This window comes from Canis aureus, chromosome X (assembly GCF_053574225.1).
Source record: "Canis aureus isolate CA01 chromosome X, VMU_Caureus_v.1.0, whole genome shotgun sequence".
In the NCBI taxonomy this organism is placed as follows: Eukaryota; Metazoa; Chordata; class Mammalia; order Carnivora; family Canidae; genus Canis; species Canis aureus.
Window position 1 is genome coordinate 46,784,691 of NC_135649.1, and position 18,917 is coordinate 46,803,607.

General features: G+C 42.1%; 1 protein-coding gene across 2 annotated transcripts; it reads right to left on the minus strand.

Annotated features, from left to right (window-relative positions):
• Positions 1–621: 621 nt before the first annotated feature.
• Positions 622–17,294, minus strand: PLP1 (proteolipid protein 1). 2 transcript variants are annotated; one of them, XM_077889124.1, is made up of 7 exons: positions 17,148–17,294; positions 7,481–7,667; positions 6,604–6,760; positions 5,263–5,431; positions 4,689–4,762; positions 3,840–3,905; positions 622–2,728 (listed from the first exon to the last, which is right to left on the minus strand). In XM_077889124.1, exons 1-7 carry the CDS (start codon positions 17,149–17,151, stop codon positions 2,657–2,659), a joined length of 729 nt encoding a protein of 242 aa, XP_077745250.1. In that variant the 5' UTR covers positions 17,152–17,294; the 3' UTR covers positions 622–2,656. The 2 variants fall into 2 exon arrangements, with proteins under 2 accessions (XP_077745250.1, XP_077745249.1); XM_077889123.1 differs by having other exon boundaries at positions 6,499–6,760.
• Between the last annotated feature and the right edge of the window lie 1,623 nt (positions 17,295–18,917).

Genomic DNA, 18,917 nt, shown 5'->3' on the forward strand with positions numbered 1-18,917 from the left:
CCCCTACCTTAAGCCTCTCATCCAGTACTTTTCAGATAAAACTAAGTATTATTTATGTATGAAGCATTAAGGGCTCATTAATGGAATATCCAAACAATTGAAAGAGAAGGTAGCAATAACTTAATGCTCAACACACCAGGACTGGGGTTCCATTATCATATTAAAGTAACTATATTGGAGTCTGAATGAGCAGAACACTCTGAAACCCAACTTCTAAGAGAAAAGAAACCTTAAAACAGGCATGTCCAGGTATATAGGCATTTGCTATATATACTTGAGTAGAAGTTCTCAGGTACTAATACCTGAGTTCTACCAAAACAAACAAACAAACAAACAAACAAACAAACAAACAAAAATGAACAAAAGAACCCACCTGAGTTCTAGCCTAAGCTCAGGTATGTGCTTATTTTCTTGAATAATTTACTGTGACTCTATTTCTTGGTGTTCTAAGCTATAAAAAAATAGAAGTGATTTATCTATTCTTTTTCTCAGAAAATTGTTGTGAAAATGATGGATGACCTGAAACATAAATAAGCTCCTTGAACAAAGCACAATAAAGGTCTAATTATTCGAGTTTTTATTGTGGGGTTAAACAAAACAATTCACTCAAAGGACACGATGTTTGAGAACATTCTTAATTTTATTTTTCTTTAATTTTATAAAATTCATTTTGTAAGATAAGTTCCTAAAAGTTTATCCTTTATGTGTGTTAAAATTGAAATTCTATATCAGAAATGAAGGAAACACTTTCAGTTAACTCTCCTTGTGTGTGTATATGTGTGTATGTATGCATGGGAGGTTTTCAGGGAAGGGTTGGTTATTTGTTATGTTATTAAATCAAAACAAAACACAAGATATGGATTATTCCACTTTCCTTGATCTTGATTGGTTTCTTATAGATCCTTTTCCATCTCCTCCCTCTATGTATCCTGGAAGCTTATCTTGTATATTGGTCTAAAAACAAATATTAAGTACCTTTTTGTAAATATCTTACATCTCCTTAAATACTGCTGAAACCACTTTGGGGGGATAAGTAACAAAACAACTCTTTACAACTAAAGAGTCACACCTACAGTCATATCCGTAAAATCTTCCTTTCAATAAAGACCAATCAGCCTCTTCTTTTTTAACCCAAAGCTAACAAATGCAGAAAGAAAAGTCTTAAACCTGGGAATTATTCAGGTTTCCAACTCTTTCCACCTTTCCATTTCCATGGAAGCTTACCAACTGAATAGCTGATGGCTGGGGCATTCCGTTATGTGGTCTATACTAAGAATAACCTGTATGTTAAATCTGACTTTAACACACCAAGTTAACACTGCTAAATAAAATCACCCCCCACTAGCTTAAAAAGATCAATCAAATAGGTTATTCCAATTGAGGTTCAAATTCATCAATTCTGTTTCTTCAAAGAGCAGAATAATTTGGAGAAAATCTAGTAGATGTATGGAACTAGCCAATTTTAAATGTTATTTGCAATGTTTAACGTTCAATATTCCTTTGTTAGAGAATCATAATCAAAGAATCATTCTCTAGACCCTTCTGGTACAACCCCAAACAAGTGATAACCAAACTGGAAAATGTGAAATATGCATCATTCTGAAACAAATCAAGATCTTCAAATCATCTTCTGTAACTGAATGGCTAATACCCCATGAAAAGAGCACCATTGTGAAGATATGACAGAGGCCAGAGTATACAACTAATTAACAGAAAAAAGACATGCTATCCAAAGAGTTATCTATCCTGTGTCTACCAGAGGGCTGGGTCAGTTTACACCATTAGCAACTAACAACTGCTGTTCCTTAGGCCAGTCTTTTTTTCTTATGAGCTAATTTCTCTCCATTCTAAGCTCCTTGGAAACCACAGGGTTGTCATGGTAGCTGTTATCAAGGAGAAGGGAGTGAGAAGATGCTGACAATACCCTGCTTCTCTTCTTTAATAAGGTGTAAGGCCAGCTGCCCCCTTGGTCTACACAGACACTATGGTCCCTTATGCTATAAAGTAGGCTGAGTTAGGGCTTAAATAGTCCATCACCATCAGGGTCAGTGCTCTCTTTCTATGTGTGAAAGATCCTTGCTTTGACCCCCTTCTCCCAGCTGCAGTAGGTAGATTTGGGCAAATGCTCTTATTGTTTTGTTAGCATTCTTTTTTTCTTCTTCTATCTTCAGTGGTAATAGGGAAAAAGGAGTAGGTTCTCTGTTTTGTACACTAAGGAGTATATATTTGGCCCCAACAGATGTCAAGGGGACCAGATACATCCCTTCTCTCTACCTGAGCATCTTTCTTTCCACTTTGTTTCCATCAGTGGAAGTGCCCTTTGAGGAGAAAACACTTCCTGGTCCTCAGGAGATGCTTGAAAATTGAATTAGAGCCTCCATTCCTTTGTGACTTGCAGCTGGGAAGTCACCATCTGAAGCATTTCCCATTTCTAGCAGGAACCAGCTGTGAAGCAAAATGACTAAAAGAGGTATGTAAGAGGGGAGAGTCCACAGAGAGACATTAATCACCACAAGACTCTCCTTTCTTGTTACACTCGTCAAGTAAGAAGAGGGCCAATCAGTGGCAAAGGCAAAGAGTTAACATGGGAGACGCAGCATTGTAGGCTGTGTGGTTAGAGCCTCGCTATTAGAGAAAGGGACATTTCTACAGGAGATCAGAACTTGGTGCCTCGGCCCATGAGTTTAAGGACGGCAAAGTTGTAAGTGGCAGCAATCATGAAGGTGAGCTGTAGAAACAGAAGAGAAATATGAGTGAGAGTAGAAAAGAAAGCTCTCCCTCCTCCAAAGCTTTTGGGAATGAGGAAGGGTAGAAATAAAATCAGTTAAAGGTAAAACCCCTGATCTGCAAAATGCAACATGTTCCAGGTTTTCACCGTACATATTTGACTAGAAGTCCCCTCTGAGACATTTCCTTCTAATGTCTCAGACCCAGAGAATCAACCTGACAAGGATTTATTCCACACTCATGCTAAGCCTGGCACTGGGTTTTCTCAGGAAAGTGATCAATGCATGGGCTCTGCCATCATCCTATCCACATGTCTGAGTGACCTGAGTTATCCACAAGCTGCTTGCTGCATACACACAGCCACAATGTGCATCACAGCCCTCTCTGCTGAATGCATCAATTTATTTTACTGAATGAAGAACAGTTCAAGTTTGTATAAATGCCTCAGCAGTAGGGGCCATGAGTTCTGCGAGCTCATCCTTATCACTACTGATTTAATGACTACAGATAAATTCCTTCACCCTTCAGTGCCCTAGGTCTTTAATCTGAACAATGAATGTACCCCCCACTGACTGCACTGTAACAAGGTCAGCAGGACCTGGAGCATAGCATCACGTGTAGTGATAACAATTCTAATAATGCTAGAAGGTCCTCCTAGTGTTCTAGGAGAGTAAGTAAATCCCCTGGAGAGTGCTCAAGGTGGATTCATATTGATAGCATATAGAATTCCAGGCTTTGGCAAATCACATTTAGTCATGTTTCGTTGTTCCTGTCACTCATCTGGCCAGGATGTGTTGAGAATTAACTGCAATGTATGACTGCAAAGCACTTGGCAATATTAGATGCTCTGCAAATGCTAAGTATTCTCATGTCTGCTATTAATCTCTCACCTTCTCTTTTCTCACACTACTTTTCTTGTTACTGTCTAATTCCTGAAGTTTTTCTGCCTTGCCAACCCAAAGTAGCAGTTCACAGTCTACATTTTGTTGTCTCTTCCCAGGTGCTTCTCTCCAGCACTGCAAGGTTAGGAATCTTTCTTTTTGCTTTTGAGCATAGCTGTACCCAAGCTATCCCAGGACCATTTATTTGCCAAGATCATTGAGACAACTCACCAGGGAAACCAGTGTGGCTGCAGCCCCCACGAATGCAGCAATAAACAGGTGGAACGTCATTTGGAACTGTAAAAAAATGCAAAAGGGAGAAGAGTTTCTTGCAACTACAAAAATATGCTCTGCTATAGATCATGCATGCAGCTTTCTCAATGTGTTGATATCTTTCTGTGTGTTAATTCTGCCTCTTTAAACTGTCACTTCCCTGAGTGTAGGCCTCCTGCTCCTGTATGTTACAGCACCTAGCCCCATAGCACCCAGAACACAGGCTACTCATAAAGCACTCATAAAATATTTCTAATCAACTGGTTCCCTATGGTTGTACCCAGGATCTCCAAATTTAAAGTCACAGTTTAAAGTTTTAAATGTTTAAAGTTACTGCCTTCTTCCTCAGGATTTACTCTTATTCCCCTGCCTCATGTGTACATGACATCCATTCCCAATATAGTATTTTCCTCTTTCAAGAGTACTTTTTGTTTTGCTTCTCATTAGAGATGGAGAGATTCCAAACTGAAAATGTTTTGTAAAACCTATGAGTGTCTCTACACACAAATCATTTTCTTGATGAGGTTTTTAACTAAAAGAATAATTTTTTTCATTTAGGGGATTTTGTCATTAAGCTCTTTCTTTACCTAAACCTACAAATTTCCCCTTTAAGGAAGGAAGTCTTGGAATGGAAGGCTTTCTATGCAGCTCCAGGGAAAATAGATGTTTTAACATCTATGCTCAAAATCCAGCAAAAAATAAAAACACATAAAAAACCAACTCTGATTTTTAAAATTAAAGGCCATGGGTAGGAATTTGTATGGTACTAGCCATTCCATTGTAGAAGAACTCAAATGACCCACTCACCTCAGCTGTTTTGCAGATGGACAGAAGGTTGGAGCCACACACTTTGCCTGGGAAAGCATTCCATGGGAGAACACCTGAGTAAGACATACAAGTTTACCAGGGTGAGCTTCAAGAAGTTGTGGGCTCCATGGAGATTTTCTTTGAGAGCCCTTCTTCCATCTTTAATCATCTTGGCTGAAAAGTGGGATCCTACTAACAATCGGGATCCTCTTTTATAAAGATTTGCAAAGAAGAAGCAAGAGGAGGAGGAGGAGGAAGAGGAGGAAGAGGAGGAGGAGGAGGAGGAGGAGGAGGAACTGAACAGTTGTGTAATCTTGTGTTTGTTATTGAAATGTACTGCTTCTCAACCAGGCTAGAGCAGTGTGGACAGCCAAGAAAACTCCTACCACTTCCAAGAGAAGTTCCATACCAAGGGAAGAAATCTCTCCAATTTCAGTGGGGAGGGATTAACAAAGTAAGATCCAGGCATCCATAATATTTTTCTCTATAGTTATCACCCTTGTCATCCTAAGAAACAAATATATAGTGCTTTCATAGGAGGTAGGGAAGGTAAGGCCCCAATACCCTAACTCACCATACATTCTGGCATCAGCACAGAGACTGCCTATACTGGCAGAAGTCTTGCTGGGGAAGGCAATTGACTGGCAGGTGGTCCAGGTATTGAAGTAAATGTACACAGGCACAGCAGAGCAGGCAAACACCAGGAGCCACACAATGGTCAAGGCATAGGTGATGCCCACAAACTAAAACAATTGACATGGAGTGGTTAGAAATCAGCATTGGCCTGTAGACATTGAAACACAAACTGGGAGATCCTGGAGTGGTGTGTGCCAGATATGAAACCAGGTTCCAGGGATCTCCACCAAATGAAATTAGTAATTAGGACACCACTGCCAAATGTCATTGGCAGTATCTACTAGAAAACTGGCCCCAAGTGTGATGGAGGGTGGGGGGAATGGGTGGGGGTTGGAGTGAGGAGGATCCCTGGGTTAGAGAGGCTTCAGGAGATTTTGTTTTGGGCAGATAAGATGTAAAGAAATCAAAACAGATCTTGAAAGAAAGTCGTGCCATTTCTTGCCTTAAGCTGAGCTTAGAAAATGTTCCTTGGCATAGGGGACAGTCACTGAGCAAAGCCAATAGGAGGTTTAAATTTCAGATCCCAAAACCATTCTAAGCCAACTGCTGGCCACAAAAAATATCACCATAACCCACAGATATTCAATCCCCAGAAGATCTTAACTCTAGAGACTGAAAAGCAATGTATGCCTCACCAGAAGCATGGATAACCCTCAGACAAAGATGAAGCATTAAATATGTAGATCCATGCTAGTTTCCTCTGGGACCTCCAACAGTGCAGAATCCCAGAATATTGTGAATTCCACCTTGGAGTGGAATTACTTAATCTCCATGATCTACCCTCCCTCTCAGATCAGGTGCCTGCATTTCAATCCCATGAGTAGCATTTAGGCTCTTAGGTGGTCAAATCTAATTTTGTTGTGGTCCTTGCTAAGAGGAAAGTAAAGGAATACCAACAGATGGCTTAGAAATAGTCTGATTTTATGAAGTGTTCACAAAACTTATGCTTTTAATTTTTTGAGATGAAATTTTCTAGGGAACTTTTGAAAGGTGAGGCTAAGCCAGCTGGGCACCACGTTCTTCCTGACCTTCTCGTTCGGCTGTAGCCATCACTTCCTCACTCAAAAGCCAGGCCCCTAGAGAGGACCCAGCCTTGGGTGGGGATGAGGCCACAGACTCACGCCCAATTGTCCCCCACCCCTTGTTATTGCCACAAAATCCTGAGGATGATCACCTTGTCGGGATGTCCTAGCCATTTTCCCAAACAATGACACACCCGCTCCAAAGAATGAGCTTGATGTTGGCCTCTGGAACCCCTCCCCTTCTGGCCCCCTGTTACCGTTGCGCTCAGGCCCTTGCCGCAGATGGTGGTCTTGTAGTCGCCAAAGATCTGCCTGACTGCACCGGTGGTGTAGAAGCCCTCAGCCAGCAGGAGGGCCCCATAAAGGAAGAAGAAAGAGGCAGTTCCATAGATGACATACTGGAAGGCATGGATCCTGCATTAACAGATAAACAAAAGATATCAGGAAATCATACTAATTGAGGACAGTTCCCTTCCTGCATAAGTAAGGTGGACACTTGAGTGAGCACCCAAATGAGGCTAGGGATTCTTTAGAGGAATCGCTAGGTTCCTCCGCTCCTTGCTTACCCTGTGACCTAAAGAACTGAGGTCCTATTCTCCTTGGCCTGACCCCTCAGAGATGTTCCCTCAGAGAAGAAAGAAGAAAGAAGCTACACCAGGAGGAAGAGGAATGAAGGAATAGGGGCCTAATGTGCTAGGAACACAAAAGTCTCAGTATGGAGTCTGAGCAGACTCAAATGGTATGTCAAACCAAGAGCAGCAGCCCCAATCTGTCTAGTCATTGTACCTTCCTTGAATTCTCCATACCTATCACTGCAGAGGCTCCAACTCAGTCAATGTTACCCTATGGGCAGAAGTTAGAACATGTGGTACTAAGTAAGTGTAGTGGGAGGCAGGCAGTGAGAAGTGGGCTGGCAGGCAGATAGATCTCCCCTTTCTGATTTTGGCACTTTCCCCTCATTCAGGACCTCAGATGGGGCATAAGTGAAATCTGCAAACAGAGGGGAGACTCAAGAATCCTGTCTGGCTCCACATTTAATCCCCTGCTAATCACTAAGGTACTAATGAGTTCTATATGTCTTCAGGGAGAGAGAAAAAGAGAGGATAGGATAGGGGTAGGATAACAGGTACTTACACATTGATGAGATACTCATAGTCCTGGTAGTTTTTGGAGAAATAGGTCTCAATTAGCTTTTCTGTACCAGTTAATGCTTCATGTCCACAGCCACAGAACAGTGCCACCCCAAAGAAACATAATCCAGTGGCCACCAAGGAAGCAAAGGGGGCCCCTACAAGACATCTTGCACAGCACTCTAACAAGCCTGGGGAAGAAGAAGAGAAAAAGTCAGGGATGTTCCATTATTAGCTCATGCCACTCATACCTCTCTGTGGAACCAATCAAGCCCTGTGCTCATGTGCACAGATGGAGTAGTCACCCCTGAGTCCCAAAGCAGGAGAGTCTCCAACTTTAGGCTTCTGGAATGTGAGATTGATCCAAAAACCATTACTTTGTTCCATTCTTAAAAATAAGTCCTTACTTTTAATTCCCAGAATGTATGTTTTTTTTTTTTTTAAATCAGTCATCAAAGTAACAAGCTAGGGAGATGATGCAATCATCCTCTCCTTTCTTATCATTCTGATTTGTTTGTTTTAGTCATTTATCAGCTCTTATGGAGTATTTACTATATGCCCAGCATTGTGCTAGGTATGATGAGAGACATGAAAACATAAAAGACATAGACTGCCTTATGTGAATCTTTTGTTTACTGAGAAGAATGAGCTAGGTAGACCTAATATTTTTAACTAATGATTTCAGGCAGACAAATAAGTGGTTACAGAGGTTAAATGCAATAAAAATTCCACAAAGGGATGGATGCAGGATAGAGATACTGGTATTGTCAGACAGGATTTGAGCCTTGGAGAGCACTCCAGGTGGGGGAAACTTTGAAAATTGCATGCTCCTGGGTATTCCTGAACATTGTGTATATTTGTTGCATGGAATGCTTGCTTCTTTTTCATGCAGAATATTATATGGAGAGCAGTCCAAAGTGAAGGAGGAAACTGGTAGACAGCAGGAGATGGTAATGGGAGGGTGACTATTATTCACAGTAATAAAAATGCAAGCTTAATGATTTTTTAACACTTTGTATGGCTGATTTGTGCCCCTATATTGCAGCTTGGCCAATGTCTGCACCCATGGGTTTTCACTGGAGTTCTGTCAAAACAGATACAGAAAGACTCTATACAAAGTCAGCAAAGCATGAAACATCTTTCTGGCATGACAAAAACACACCAGAGCCTGGGAACACAGGTGTCTCAAAGTGCTAAGGGTCTCTGAGATATCAAGACCTGTTATCCCAGGCCCCATGCCAGTGCTTCTGAGAAACAGGAAAGGCACACAAGAACTCATAGATTCTAAGAACAGCTGTGCCCCAAGTACCAGCCTCATGCTGTAAGTGCCACATGGAGCAAAACTTAACAAATGTCAAGTAGATGGCTGACTAGATGAGGAAAGGGTGGCTTCCTCAGTCCACTTGGCCAGATCCCAAATATATATGCATATATATTGTGTGTGTAAATGTGTGTGTGTGCTAACTGATTTTATTCATCAATTCATGTATCATATATGTGAAATATTTTTATATATAATATGTATATATTAATTATATGCACATATACAGCTGATGTGCTGAGAAGTTCCTTTTGTTTATTTTTTATAAATTTTTTTTTGTGTTCAATTTGTCAACATACAGAATAACCCAGTGCTCATCCCGTCAAGTGCCCACCTCAGTGCCCATCACCCAGTCACCCCCACCCCCTGCCCACCTCCCCTTCCACCACCTAGTTCTTTTCCCAGAGTTAGGAGTCTTCATGTTCTGTCTCCCTTTCTGATATTTCCTACCCATTTCTTCTCCCTTCCCTTATATTCCCTTTCACTATTATTTATATTCCCCAAATGAATGAGACCATATAATGTTTGTCCTTCTCCGATTGACTTATTTCACTCAGCATAATACCCTCCAGTTCCATCCACATCGAACCAAATGGTGGGTATTTGTCGTTTCTAATGGCTGAGGAATATTCCATTGTATACATAAACCACATCTTTTTTATCCATTCATCTTTCGATGGACACCGAGGCTCCTTCCACAGTTTGGCTATTGAGAAGTTGCTTTTGGAAAAGCATGTTGGAACTCTTTATAAAAAGAAAGCAAACTGTACTAATTTCTAGGTTTGAGTTTTTTTTTTTTTTTTTACGATAGTCACAGAGAGAGAGAGAGAGAGAGGCAGACACACAGGCAGAGGGAGAAGCAGGCTCCATGCACCAGGGAGCCCGACGTGGGATTCGATCCTGGGTCTCCAGGATCGCGCCCTGGGCCAAAGGCAGGCGCCAAACCGCTGCGCCATCCAGGGATCCCTAGGTTTGAGTTTTTATCCAAAGCTCACTTGTCCATACCACAGTAGCAAAGACTAGGGGAGTCCTTTGCCTGACCCTCTTAATACCAGTACAGTTTATTTTTAGCCCTGTGTGCTTAAACATCTGTTGATTTGTGTGGCTGATGCAATATGAACAGATCTTGAAGGGCCAGAGTATCTCTACGAAGGAAAAGTTGAGGTAGAAGCATTCATCACTGTTTTCAGAGTCACAGAATGACTGAATTCTATTACCCATCATCCCCTAAAATGACAAGCCCTTCTTTGGTCCTCAAAGAGCCTCTTCCTCAAGGATTCTGGTATGTGACACCAGACATGGGGTTCAGAAGCTCAAGGCAAGCAGAGTAAATAGCTAATATTTGCAGCAGAACTGAATTTTCATCCTTTTCCAAGAACTGAAGAACTGTTGTCAGATAATTTGCCCTCTATGGAAAGTAATCCGTTTGTAGCTATGCTGCTGTAGTGGAGGCAGAGTTTACTTAGTATGAACTTTGCACTAGTGCTTAGTAAGGGTGCTTCATCAGAGCTGGTCCACAGTGCATAGTGTGTGTGTATGTGTGTATGCATGTGCATACATGCAAGCATGCAAATGTGTACATGCACACATGTATATACTAGAAGGAAAAACACAGCAGTTGAAATTGATTATTGTTCTCAGGAAACATTCCAGAAATTGATCTTCCTCTTTCTCACAGGTTAAGATATGAGATGCATCCTGTAAGTTAAAAGGAGCTTGGAAATAAACAGTGCTGCCATTTTCCTACTCTGTCTATCCAACTTTTCCCTACCCCCAAACTCTTAAAGTCTTCTAGTAAAGAAGGTTTCTGAAGCCTGAGGGTGGGGGGAGGAGAAGGTCAGTGACCCCTCTGTTCCTTCTCTCCCCAGCACAGGGTCAGGGCTTGGTCAGAGACCTCCATAGCTCCGCTGCACAAAGAAGCCTTGTTTTTCCCTGAGATCCCAGGAGCCTCATTGGTATTCTGCAGGGGCCTGCAGGCCTGGGGGTGGGGAGGGGGTCAGACCCAGGGAACAATGGCAGAACTGTTTATTTAGCCCAGAGTAAGGACAGCCATCCATCCTAGCAAGTGACCGTCCTGTGCCACTTACCCCAGCTTTTTCACCCTGGGAAGAGCTAAATGGCTCAGGTGTGATCAGGGATGAAGGAACTTGAACTCTTGCTAGCCAAACAGGGAATTCCACTATAAGTTTTAGCTGGTGTCCTCTCCAGGGTTGTAAAGATAAGGAAAAATCCTCTTTAGTGTATCTGATCCCTTGATCATCATCCAAATAACTAGAGAGTGTCATATGTAGTGTCCTTACTGGGTGATAAAGGGCTAAGCCTTGGAAGCAACTCTGGATTATCAACTGATATGTTTTCTTTTTACATGCATGTTTACTCTATTTTCTTAGACCTCAAATAATTTAGCACCCCTTTCTGTTGCACTGCCACTCAAAGCAAGGGACAAGAAAGACATAGGTTTTAATGAGTCTTTAACATGGAGTTGAAAATAAATGGCCCCAGATAAATCATTCTGGAGCTCTACATAGTTCAATATCAGTATACACATTACATGTATATCTCTTCATAAATGAAATGTTGGTTCTGGGGGGTATTTAAATTCAGCAGAAGTGAAGAATCTGTCAGTCTGACTAAGCAAAAAAATCAACTTTTGGATTCCAACTGGGAAAACCTCAGAACATGAAAAAAAAAGTGTCTTGGTGTTATTCTATATGTTGGCAAATTGAACACCAATAAAAAATAAATTTATAAAAAACAGTGTCTTCATCAAAGTAGTTGACAATTCAAACATTCTGAGAAAAGTCCATTGGGCCCACTTTGATTTTTCACAGCCCAAAAAATGTCCTTGAGAATGTGTGAACCATAGCTTAAAGATACAAACTCTCCATTTCAGCACCCTTCATGGTTGAAAGGGTATTGGTTTGATTCAGGAAGGCTGTGAGGAATAGTGGACTTCTTTGGCTCTTTCAAGAGACATGCTCACATTTCCAGGCTAAATACAACAGTCACATGGTAGAGTTGGCATAAAAGAACTACATAGTAATAATATTACCCAATGCAATTCAATTGGATTAAACTGCCTGACTTGGATGAGAGGTCATAGAGAAAAATAATAACCCTTTCCAGTGTTTTCCTTTCATTTATTTTGATGTGGATTCAGTGCAATTATTTTTTTGAGATTTTATTTATTTATTCATGAGTGACACAGAGAGAGAGGCAGAGACATAGGCCGAGGGAGAAGCAGGCTCCTTGTGGGGAACCCAATGTGGGACTCAATCCCAGGACCCTGGGATCACGATCTGAGCCAAAGGCAGATGCTCAACCACTGAGCCACCCAGGTGCCCCTGACTCAGTACAATTATTAAGCATATTTGTAGTAAGCTGGGCACTATGAGAAACAAAAGGGAATTATAATGCCAAATTCCTTTCTTCAATGACCTTTCAGTCTTGTTGGGGAGAACAAACTTATGTCTGTGAATCAAAGACCAACCAAAGCTACCTATAACTTATGTTAAAATATATATGACCAAAAAATATATATATGACCAAGTCCTGTGGGCAAAAGTAAGCAAAGGGGTTTATTATTATTATTATTATTATTAAATAATTATTAAACTCTATCCCTGACATATTGTCTTCATCTTGCCCAATTATGCAGAGGTAAAAGAGAAGCACCTGACAATAATACTCAGTGTTGGCTAGATTCATCTGCACACTTCCAAAATGAGTCTAATCAATTTGTGATAGAACTTCAAGCCCTTCTGACCAATGCTCTTCACAGAAATCTGACAAAGATCAACAGGACCATTGTTAGTCTTATCCAGATCCCTGTCCATCCAAGGCACTATGTTGATCCTGATGCTGTCTCTTTAAGCAGGAGCCAAGAGCTCCCAAGCCCTCCCTCCTTTCCCATGCCCTGGGAATGCCTTAAGGACCAGCTCCATGATGGAAATTCAGTGTGAATCTGGGAACTTATCAAAGGGAGGAGAGGAAGGGCTTTCATCGAAAGAGATGGTAGAAAGAGACTAATTGTGCCTTGCACAATTCCCAGCCTGTCCCTTGAATCCAGCTGACAAAGGATGAGATAGAAGAACCTTATACAATAGAGCTAAACAACAGGCAGGCTCATTGAGTGAAAAACTGGCCCCATCTCCCTAAGTCTCTAATCTGCACTACAGTCTTACCCTCCTCCCAGAATCCACCCCTTAACCTCACTCCATGAACAGAGGCCTCCTTGATTGGGGCCTATACCAGTTGACAGGGCCAAGATGCTAAAGCAACCGTGACTGGTACTGGGGATAGATGGGGATCAGTGGGTGGGTTCTAGGAGTAAAACAACAATCATCAGGAGGTACCAGAGACAAAGACTTTTGCTTCTGGCCTTATTCTGGTCAGACAAAGCCCTGCCTGTAATATTGTCCTCTCTATGTGAAATCAGCACTTATACCACATTCAAGTGGTGGAAAGGGGCCCTACAGCCACTAGGACATGGGAATCCAAGCCTGATGGATAGTCAAGTCCTATGGATAAATTTAAATGAAAAGGAATCTCAGCCTATTCGTTGTACTGATATTATTATTACTATAACAACAGCATTTGGGCCAACTTGTTTCCTATACTCCCCACTTCACCCCAAACACACACACACACACACACACACACACACACACACACACACAGATGCCAATATATACCCAAACATTGAGAGGTTTGAATAGAACCTTGATTATTAAACTCTATCCCTGACATATTGTCTTCATCTTGCCCAATTATGCAGAGGTAAAAGAGAAGCACCTGACAATAAGCTAAGAGACAACATTTTCTATACCTTCTTCCTTAGGTCACTCTCTTACCATTTCCTTCTCTCTCCTTGTTTGCAGTGTGAAGCTGATCTGGGAAACCTTGTTCTCTTCCTTGGGATGTCACTGATTCTTTTCCAGAGCTCTGCCTAGCAGAGAGCTCAGAGGCAAATACAGAGCTGAGAGATCACTCTTAGGACCATTTTCAAATAACCAAGGAGGAATTAATTAATCAGTACTTGCAGAGTGTTTGAGGTAAGTTTGGCACTCGGGAGGCCCTAACAATGGGAAAGAAAGGAAAATCTACTCTGTTTCCCTTCCATGCTGACGTGACCTTATCTGATCGTGCCACTGCCCTGACTTGATCTTCTCTAGATCTGAAGTTCTGTAGGCAAGGAGGGCATTTCTACAGTTGCTTTCTTTAAAGACCAAAAACTACACCCTGGGGATGGTTTTCAGGGCTTCAAGATAACACAAAAAAAGGCAACGAGGGGAAAAGATGCCACTGGCTGGGTGCCAGTGCTTTGATGGATTTAAACACTATATGTCCCTTCCCACCCATCTCTCAGGGGTTCTTAGACCTTATTACTACTCACATAGTTTTGACAGAGTAGTTCTAGTAATCAAGCTCTTGAGTAAACTTCCAGGTTTCATAGCCCAGAGCCAGGGCAAAAGCTCCTCTAAGCAGAGCAAGCATTTCAGTCTGCCTGGCTCTCTAAGAGTTTCTCTGGCTCTGCAGAGCCAAGGTGGGGAATGGGGTGGGGAAGGCTGTCAATATCATTTTAGTCATTGTCTGTAGGAAGAGTGAGTATGCTGTTTTGGATCTGGTATTCTTGTGGCATTTTCTGCTCTTGGCATTCTTGTGGCATTCTTGCCATCCTGGTGGGATTCAGTTAGTCTGCCAAAATTTTGTAAAACTGGACCCCTGCTTTGTATCCACACTTCTTTCTTTTCTGGGCTACCCTCACTTAGTCTGTACCAGACAAAACTACACTGCTCAGCAAATAGCCACCTTTAGAGGGAAGCATCACAGTCTGGTTACCAGGGTAACAGCCACTGTTCTCAGACAACAGGCTTGCAGGATCCAATGTTTTGCTGTTCAGTAATGGCATTGTGTTACTGAGCAGAGAATAATCAAATACTGCTCTTTAACTCTTTTTCAGTTCCATTGTTATCCCAAAGGCTCATTTGGAACATCCCCTTCCCAAGTCAGGACAAGGTTTAATGAATTATCATTTCCCCCATAAACCTTTTATATAGACAATACTGAATTCAGTGTTCCTCTCTGCTTCCCATCCTACAGGATTCTATGTGGTTGAGGTAGTGAGCTCTCTGTTTCTGGGGGTGATTAAGGAGAGGCCATAGGAACATTTAATTGGCTGCTATAGAAAAGAATTTTGCCTTGAGAGTTGGCTGAGGCAGCTTCTAAAGTTCCTTCCAGGGATCCCTGGGTGGCGCAGCGGTTTGGCGCCTGCCTTTGGCCCAGGGCGCGGTCCTGGAGACCCGGGATCGAATCCCACATCGGGCTTCCGGTGCATGGAGCCTGCTTCTCCCTCTGCCTGTGTCTCTGCCCCCCCCCCCCCGTGACTATCATAAATAAATAAAAATTTAAAAAATAAATAAATAAATAAAGTTCCTTCCAATCCCAGATTCCATGATATAATTTGTCTACTACAATCGTTAAACAGCCATGTGCTCCATGTTTGGAGTGCACTCCTTGTTAGATATGTTCTATTATTTACAAAGTACTTAAGATACTTTGTTACCAAATAATTGAAAACTCAATGACTACACTCTCATGTGCACCTGGCCCAAAGATTGTCCACCTCCAAAATCTGGGATCCAATATACAATCTCAACTGTGCCCTTATCTGTGGCAATCTCCCTTGGAGATTCCCCTGGAAACAATCATCCAGCCTCCATAACAGGGAACTGTCCCTGTGGTCACCTCATTTGTTCCTGCCTTTTCCTCACAGCTTTCATCCCCTGAGGAAGTAATATTCAGCATCGTTCTCTACTCCCTCTCCATTTTTTTAAATTCACAATCTACTTAATCAGCTGCCCTGACATTACATAGGGTTCCTGATGTCACCAAGCGTAGGAACTTAGTTCCTCTAACATTCACCTCTCACCTGGCTACACTCGGTCAAATGATTTTTACCCAAGTGCACAAAATATACACAAAGAAAGCCCAAACCACTTTGGAAAGATTAAGAGTCAGCTTATACATGTGTTATTGTATAATGATTGGTATTATCATTATCTAAAATTGTTATAGAGTTTTCCCATTTTTACATCCACATCATTATTACTTGATTTTTACAACCCTGAAAGTAGACAAAGCAACTATTTTTATCCCCATTTTCCATATGATAAAGTGATAATTCACTGTGACCTACCCAAGGTCATGAAGTTCATAAGTGGCAGATCTGGGATTTGAACCTGGTTGTGTTGATTCTAATCCAGTGCCCTCCTCTCTTAATTTTCCATGCAAAACACATGATTCAAAGATCTCCCTCAGGATGAAACAATCTAAAGACTGACACCAGCTTAATATAATCAAAAACCTTTTTCCATGGATGTTGCTGGAGTCTTCTGGGTACTACATATGATGGTGAATACACAGGACAATTAATTCTCACTTCATTTAGGATGCATTCAAGCTGCTATTCTTTTGCCAAATGTGAGTGTTGTCTACATGTCTCCATGGCATCCTGTGTGGACAAAGATCCTTGTGCTCTGTATATCTTACTCTAAGTAGACGCTACCAAAGACCAGACCTTATAGCTTCTGTCTTTGTTCATAGAACCTGGAGAAGCCTTCAGTACTCAACCAAGTCGGTAAGAGTGCTAATGTCCCAGCAGCTTCCTTGTCATAGGAGGAATTTAGAGTCTGAATCATGTCCTTTGAAAGGCTAAGTCTGTGATTTTTGCTAGATATGGTCACCCATATATGTATGTGTGCGTTTGCATGCACGTACACATATGCTACCCATATTGACTCCCCATGGTAAAGCCACTGAGGCCTTTATTTTCATTTCCTGGACCTGAGATTGGCCTTCTCACCCATAGCCAAGCCTGAGTTCCATCTTGCCCAATTCCCCAATTTCCTTCTGATGCTAAACAGGGTCCAAATTTTTTATCAAGCAAGCAGTTATTTTATACATCTGAGGGCTAGCCAACACTCATTTGTCTCCAGAAGAACCAGGGTTGTCAGCTGACCCAGCCATTACTAGGGCCTGAGAACAGGGGAAAAGAGAAGGTAGAAGTGAGGGGGTAGGAGGACACATGACCACATCCAACCCTCTGGGCACTCTCTCCAAGGACCTATGGTACTCTCCACGTGCTGCTGGAGTTCTTTGGCAATAAAGCTACATTCTCAGTACAGCAGAGAAAGGGTTAACCTAATTGAGTGCTAAAGAATTAAATAAAACAAGTGCCAAAAACACAACTCATTGAAACCATTGGAAACCCCAAGCCCTAGAGTTGGAAATTCTCTTGCAAATTTCTGTGCCTGCTTGAATCTTCCATGCTAAAGTCTTTGAAACTCACCCATGTCTTTGGAACTCTGACTCCAATTGTAGCCAGCTGGCTAGTCTGCTTTGCTGCTGACTTTGTTCAGCTGGAAGGATCCTGGTCTCTCCAGTCTCCTTCTTCGGTCCTCTACTTTTTCTCTCTGAGTATCTTTGTCCTCTTCTCCTGCAATGAAAAGGGCTTTCTGATTGACAGCCAACCCCCTTAAAGAGACAGGCCTGCTTTCCTCCTCCTCTCCTCCTCCCCTTCTCCTCCCCTTGTCCCCACCTCCTTAGGGATACTCCCTTCTCTAAGGGCTCCATCTTCTTTTTCTGCTTTTAACTGAAAATTGTTTCATTTTCTGTTTTTCTCCTTTTCTCTAAGCCTTGTCTGCGTGGAATTTCACTTTGCTGCAGAGACATCTGGAAATGTGGTTTGGGGTAAAAATAAAAAAGAGGTCCTGGAAGCCTCCAACTGATGCTTGGGTCTATTTGGTATGGGATATGACAGCACAAGTGTCAGAAGCCATGGAAGTTGTAGCCCTGGCCAAAGGGTCAGGGTCAGAAACCTAGCTGTTATTCCCAGAGTCCTTCCAACTCTGCCCCAACCCCACCCCTCACTCTTAGCTTCTCTTGGCCCTGTCCACCTTTCTCCTCCCCCTACTTCTTGGCAAAGAAGCATCCCTCACCCTACCCAGCAATAGAATCACAATAGAGAAGAAAAAAATTGTCTTTTAAAATAATTCCTTCCAAATCTTTCTTGGTTTCAACTGAATGAGGACAAAACACAAGCTGTTGATTCCATAAACAGATTTTGACCACGCTGGGGGAGGCTACAATTGTAAAAATTGTATAGATAGAATAACAGAGACCCAGAGAGAAGACAAGACCTATGCATGTTCACAGAATAAGGTAAAGAGGTCATTTAGGGATGTGGGTGATTTCCAAGGAGTTTAATTGACTTTGAGACAAATCACTAACACAATCTGGGAATCAGGTAGTCAATATCCCATCCTGAGACTGTAGTGTCATAAAAGAGCTAAGGCCAGGCTGGTGAGAGGCAGAGAGCAAGTTGGGGTGAGGCAGCAGCTGTCAATGAAGGTGGAGAGAAGGGGAAAAGAATTAAAGTGCTTGCCTCAGAGAAAAAAAAACACTAAGAAAAAATGGCCAAAGAAGCAAAAACAGGGGAACAATATATGAAATCTGCCCTGACAATAATACATGTTTCTAAAGACTGTGAAGATATTTGAGTGCCTAATATTAGGTGAGATTAGCCAGGGAAGGTTTTCTAGAAGAGGTGAATCTTAACCAGTGTCTACGTAGGCTCCTTGTTTGTGTTCCCTTCCCTTCAAGTGCCTCAGAGGAACACCATTCTCTCGATCCTGAGGGCCATATTCTCCCACAGGTAGCCTATAAGGAAACTGGTTGGCATATAATTTAAGGAGTACTTGTTGGAAGACTCTGGGGAAGAAGATATGACCCCTTCCTCATCACCATCAAAATTTCCCTATAGCTTTGCCTTGGGGATAGAGAGGAGAAGAAGGAGATACTGAACAGAGCCTACAATCATCCTGGGGGAGGGGGGAGAGGCAAGATTGAATCTTACAGTTTTCTCTTTGGGCTGTGACCTTGGACCATGTTTCTGGCTTGGGCATTGCTATTAGGAAGTGGTTGAGTCTTCTATAGATGCCCCTGTGGCTTCACCCAGGTCCTGAATCCCACCCAAAGAGAAAGGGTCCTTGGAAATGCCTCTTTTGCAGAAGTATATAGTGGCAGTTTTGCAGATCAGACTAGAATAAGACCACATGAC

What these genes read in the sequence shown, in the direction of transcription:
- PLP1 (XM_077889123.1), bottom strand. An exon ending in GGCTAGGACATCCCGACAAG is followed by an intron (nt 5,432 to 6,498) that starts GTGATCATCCTC and finishes CAATTGTTTTAG; the next exon opens with TTTGTGGGCATCACCTATGC. An exon ending in CAGCCACACTGGTTTCCCTG is followed by an intron (nt 2,729 to 3,839) that starts GTGAGTTGTCTC and finishes CTGTTTCTACAG; the next exon opens with CTCACCTTCATGATTGCTGC.